General features: G+C 27.1%; 1 protein-coding gene across 3 annotated transcripts; it reads right to left on the minus strand.

Annotated features, from left to right (window-relative positions):
• Positions 1 to 804: 804 nt before the first annotated feature.
• Positions 805 to 5,652, minus strand: LOC132949293 (myrosinase 1-like). Of its 3 annotated transcripts, none has more exons than XM_061020108.1 (12): positions 5,494 to 5,652; positions 4,261 to 4,517; positions 3,977 to 4,110; positions 3,779 to 3,913; positions 3,600 to 3,722; positions 3,360 to 3,540; positions 3,197 to 3,294; positions 2,456 to 2,597; positions 2,209 to 2,360; positions 2,019 to 2,153; positions 1,867 to 1,961; positions 805 to 1,408 (listed from the first exon to the last, which is right to left on the minus strand). In XM_061020108.1, exons 2-12 carry the CDS (start codon positions 4,394 to 4,396, stop codon positions 1,267 to 1,269), a joined length of 1,473 nt encoding a protein of 490 aa, XP_060876091.1. In that variant the 5' UTR covers positions 4,397 to 4,517; positions 5,494 to 5,652; the 3' UTR covers positions 805 to 1,266. The 3 variants fall into 3 exon arrangements, with proteins under 3 accessions (XP_060876091.1, XP_060876090.1, XP_060876092.1); XM_061020107.1 differs by having other exon boundaries at positions 1,855 to 1,961; positions 5,494 to 5,645; XM_061020109.1 differs by having other exon boundaries at positions 1,269 to 1,408; positions 1,851 to 1,961; positions 5,494 to 5,647.
• Positions 5,653 to 6,000: the final 348 nt, after the last annotated feature.

Here is a 6,000-nt window from a genome sequence, read left to right on the forward strand (position 1 = left end):
AATTATTTATATTATCTTGACTTCTTTTTTTTTTTTGGATTTATTGAAAAACACTGACAATGAAAAATAATAACCTTGATGGGATTTAATCCCGGTTTGCTGTGCTTCCAACAAATATATATTACGGTACAGGTGGACAAATCAGTCATTGTAATACTATGTCCGGACATTGTATACAATGTCTGAATTATTTTGGCAAAGCAAATAATAAATATTTAATTACCATGTAGATTGTAGACTAGTCAATGCAATACAACGCCTAGTAATTATTGTATACAATGCTAAAACTGGTAGGTATGGGTAATGTTAATATTGGAGTTATATTTTAAAGTTTTATCTTTTATAATTTCTTTTAAATTATGGACTGAAGCGAGAAGTATCAAAATACAGAAATGTTAAGCACTGTGTCCTGCGGGTTACGAAACCTTTATAGGTTTAGGGAACAACTTTATCTGTGTCATAGCGTTTTTATTATTTGGATAACATAAATAAAATTAAAATTATCAGTTTGAGAACATTAGGATTTTTTTTTCATTTAATTATTAAAAATTATTAGTAAATGATATGAAAAAATAAAAACGCTACAACAGTACTACACAGATAAAGTTGTTCACTATGCGTTCTGGAATTTTGGTAATTCTACTATACATACCAATGGAGTGGTTCTATCCCGCACAAAACAGTTTTTTGGTATGTTGTACATTTGTAAGACGGAGACAACACATAAGGTATCACATACTCTTAACGTTAGGTTATAACAAATGTTCACTGTGTCAAAAATAAAATAGGTGCTTGAAAATGGAATACAAGGTTGCTTATTGATTTTTATTATGAGCATTTAAAAAATGAAATATACATGATAGAATTTTTAAAAAATATACATGCACAGTTTTTCTTTAAAGACATTTTAAATTCAAATTACGATGATATTACATATTTTAAATTTTAAACTAAGAATAATGATGTTATAAAAAAAAGGTTAAATTAGGTTATAGTTATAGTTATTTTGTTGAAATTGAAAATCATTATTCATCGGGTTTTAAAACTTGTATGTATATTATGAAATTTACTATTCATAATGACATTTACAAAATATTTGGATTAATTTTAAGCTATTACTTATTTACACCATGAATCTATTCACACTACACTACAGTAACGGGGTATTGACTCGAAAGTTAATAACAATAATATAATATGATAAAAATATACATTGTTATAATAATTAAATATTAATAATATAACAAATGTGAATGTTTTTTTGTTTCACAATTCAGACATTTTACTAAAAGAATTAGTTATCAATCGGCCAGTAGTTACCACATTCTTGAAAAATGTATATGACGCTTTTGGAGTACGAGTTCTCTCAGGATCATTAAAATCTACCTTAACAAGTCCAAAATGAATTCTGAAAAAAACAACAATAGTTAATCTTACATTAAATTCCTAACATAAGACTAAAAAATAATGATTTACTATGTTATCACATAAAATATGTATTCATTATTTTAATTACAATATTATTTATCCCATTTATCATATTTATGCAAAAACAAAGTAAAATGTTTATTAAAAGTTTATTTTATGTTTTGTCTCTGATATTGGTTGTATTTTATTTTTATTTTCTATTTCTCTTTTTTCACACTAAAAATAATAATCTAATATGTTTTTATTTTATTATTGATATGTCTATATTACATGAAAATTTGTAATTAAAATGTATCGTTATGTAACTCTTTATCTCCAACACAAGCATAAGCTTACAGGAGATAGATAAATCAATTTAATGTTCTATTTAATATGTTATTTTGTATTAAATAAAAAAAAAAAATTGGCTAATAAAATATAACCTACGCAAACCCATACATCCACTCAAAATTATCCAAGAGCGACCATATAGTAAATCCTATAACATTGCAATTATCTTCGTGTATTGCTTGTAATGTTGCATTTAAATAGCCCTGTAAAATAAAAAAAAAATTGTAATATTAATTACTTGTGTTATACTAAAATTCTACCTTTATATAGCTTATTCTATCTAAATCATCCAATTGACCATTATCTCCAAACCCATTTTCTGTTATAAACATAGGTGGATTACCATATTCATTTTTTATCCATACCAAAAGTTTTTTTAATCCAACAGGTGCTGTCTTAAATATAATGATTTTAGTAATATACACGACTCGATTTTGATTTAATTATTACTATTAGCCACGATGCAGGAGATGTCTTTGGCCATGATTCATCAACAGATGCATAATAATTTGCAATTGAATTATAATAAGAATTTGGATCGCCACTTTCCTGGGTTACCAAACGAGAAGAATAATGATTGAAAGCATAAAAATCAGCAGTACCTACAAAAATATATACATCATTTTTGTAACTATGTATGGAAACATTATAAAATATCTAATAATATTAGTATGTTATCTAGGTATTAAACATCTACCTTTAATTAATTTAATTTCATCTTCTGTAAATGTTGGTAGTATTGACCATGGACTACTTTCTTCTTTACTTTTTTTATCTATCCATTGTCTCATTATTGGTGGATAGTCTCCTTTGTACACTGGATGACTGAACCATCCCCTCTATGAACATATAATAAACTATAATAAGTACATATTATGTCTTACAAATTAAATAATAATGTGAGATGTGTTCAAAAAGTATCCAACCTTTATCAATTTCACAAAATCTAATAATGTGATAGAAATGTCCGCTTGTGGAACAAAGGAATAATGTACTAAAACATTAAAAGAGGACTATTTAGAGAATCATTGATGACTTTGTGATTCCATAAATAGTAAAAGATAAAATTTCTAAACATTCAGGAACTTATCAGCTTCATCACAATAAGACACCATCTCATTCCTCATACTTTCTTCAGAATTATTTAGATAAATATACCATTATTACTTTCCACCAAGCCACTACATTTCTGGTATAGTGGTATAGCTCCTTGTAACTTTTGGTTGTTCCCCAAACTTAAGCTGCCATTGAAATGGGCTGTATTTGAGTTACCCAAAAATAATATGAAGAATACCACGGCCCAGCTAAGCTCTATTTCCATAAATGTTTTCAAGAACAGATTTTCAGCTCCCTAAAAAGTTTTTGTAGTTTTCCAAATAATAGGTTGGATACTTATAGTGTGCATGTCTTCCATTGTGTAAGAAAATAATTCTATTACATCAAATTGATTGGCTCTTTCAGCAGTATCTATGTCATCTAAAGACTCAGCATTTTTTGGTAAATAAAATAATCCACTTATTGAAATGCTTATTTTTCCTGAATAAAAAATATTTATCCTATTCAAAATTTAAATACTAAGTTTATTACTCTTTGTTGTATACCTTTTTGAGTAGATTTAAATATCTCTTCATACAACCTATAAGCTTTTCCATGGGCAATAAGTTGTGTATGACCTGCCAAATAATACCCAGCATTGTTTAAACGCAAGTATGGTGCCATATCATTAAAAGCATAACCTGTAGAAACCTCTAATGGTTCATTTATTGTAATCCACCATTTTACCTATAATGAGTATAAAATATAAAGACAGTTCATGTTTTTAAATTATTTATTTAACTTACTCTGTCTCCATAATAAGTAAATAATACTCTTGCGTATTCCTTAAAATAATCTGACATAATTGGATTAACCCAACCACCAAGATCTTGTAGATATTGAGGTAGATCCCAATGATACATTGTTACCTGTATAAGAATCCATTTATAATCTTTGTCCTTTATTTTAATCAAACAATACCTACGATTGGCATGATATTATTTTTAATAAGTTCATCAATAAGACGATTATAGTATGCTATTCCTTTTTGATTTAATTTATTCATTACTCCGGATGGTGCTATTCGAGCCCATGATATGGAAAAACGATAAAATTTCACCTAGATAAATTATAAATTTAAATGTATTTTGTGTAAAAAAAATCAATCATCAATACCTATTACATTTAAATTTTTTGCCAATGCTACATCTTCTTTATACTTGTGGTAGGAATCGCAGGCAATATCTCCATTTGTTCTATCTTTTATTAATTCCGGACGAGTATGAACCAAATGATCCCAAATATTTTCTCCTTTTCCTAAAGAATAGACAGAATTATTAACAATTTACATTACAATTATTAGTGGTTTCGGTATAGGATCAATGACATTGTTAAATAATTTATTAGTATAAATAGATATATGAAATATTTAATAATATATTGGATATATAAGAAATGTTTGTTTACCATCTTCATTCCAGCCTCCTTCTATTTGATAAGCAGCAGTTGCAGTACCAAACATAAAGTCATTTGGAAATGTATAATCCATTGAATTTGTATGAGAAATAATAAAAATTACAAGTAAGGATGTAATTTTTGTCATTTGAATGTTAATATATTGTGGAAGTATGATGCTACTGTTATCTTAATAGAAAAATGGCTCTTCAAATGAACAAGTACCTATGTATATATATCTTAACAGGTGTCTGGTTATCAATCAAACCCTATACAAAAAAAGTGAATTAGTAGTAAGTGGTACCTATCATCTTACCTATAGTAATAATAATAATAATTAATAATAAAAAAATTAAACAAAAACCTTTATATATTATGCAATATCAGAGGTGCAGAAAGTTGGTTTTTTCTATGGGCAAATGTAATAGGTAAATTAATAGATAAAAAATTTTTTTCAATACCTAGTACTTTTTGGTAGGTTAGTGGATGCTTGAGGCGCCTTGAGCTTTAAAAATAATTATGTCAGGCATTTCAAAATACATCGGTCCCTCTGTGTAATATAATGTATATGATATTTTTGGAAACTAGTACCTATTCAATTTACCATCAGAAACATGGTATACTGTATATCTAAATGTCTATAGTTACATAGGTTCAACAGCATGTAAATATCTTTTTTTCGTACATTTTGAAAAGTAGGTATGACATATTAATTAGGTACTGCCTAATTTACTGATCTGCTGATTTACTGATTTGGGGCCACAGCGGCCATACCATGGGCAAACAAAGTCCGAATAGGGTGAAAATCCACAAGGGCAATTATAATACCCCCATAAAACTCCCTACCAAATTCCAGGGTGCCCCTAATTCAATAATGAATAATTTGTTTTAAATTTGTGATTACTTTCCAAAAAAATAATGTTATTATACCATTATACCAATTACAAAAAATTATAGTCCATCAGTAACATACTATATTATAATGTATATATTCAAATGAATATGAGTTATGACAATCGACTGATCATAATATGAGTTTTTTTATTAACATAATTAAATTAAACTTTAAATCAAATATTCATCTAAGATAGAATTCCTTGTACCGACACAATTACTCAATTGGATCATACATTAATAAATTACATCCCTAATATATAAAAATAAAAATAATATACCTATAGGTAGCTATAAGATATGTCTTAATCTATACATTTGGATTAAACTTTAAAGTCGTTAAGCACTTACTTAAACAGACTCAATATAATATTCATTATTCAGACATTTCAAACTCAAAAACTGCATAGGTATTAGGTACTAGCAAAACAAAAAATAATTAATTATTTTTCTAAAATTGATATGTTACGAAGTATTAGGTACCTAACTCCTAAGTACTGCTGTTAACATAATACCATTGACTTTAAATACTATATAGTTATAGTTGTAGAAATACTATAGTATTTATAATCAATGATAATACATATTATATAGGAATAATTCAATAATGCGATAGGTATGCAAAAAATACAAAATCCTCTTATAAGTTATAGCCTAACGAGAATATTATAAATTATTTATACATATGGGTAGGGCAGTACTGCAGTGGCGTATTTAAGGGGGTGACGGGGGGTAATTTCCTCAGGGCGCCAAATTCTGAGTACTTCAAAGGGGTGCCGTTGTTTTCAAATTGAAGTTATAACAAAAAAAAATTATTAACTCTTAACTTTTATTTTATTAGATTTGTTGAGAAATTAT

The sequence above is a fragment of the Metopolophium dirhodum genome, chromosome 7 (assembly GCF_019925205.1).
Source record: "Metopolophium dirhodum isolate CAU chromosome 7, ASM1992520v1, whole genome shotgun sequence".
NCBI lineage: Eukaryota > Metazoa > Arthropoda > Insecta > Hemiptera > Aphididae > Metopolophium > Metopolophium dirhodum.

Excerpts from the sequence above, each read along its gene's own strand:
- LOC132949293 (XM_061020107.1), bottom strand. The coding sequence starts at position 4,396 with ATGACAAAAATTACATCCTTACTTGTAATTTTTATTATTTCTCATACA. Across the intron at positions 3,295-3,359 it reads ATTTAAATCTACTCAAAAAG|GAAAAATAAGCATTTCAATA; the intron begins GTATACAACAAA and ends TTTTTTATTCAG. Across the intron at positions 2,154-2,208 it reads CTCCTGCATCGTGGCTAATA|ACAGCACCTGTTGGATTAAA; the intron begins GTAATAATTAAA and ends ATTATATTTAAG.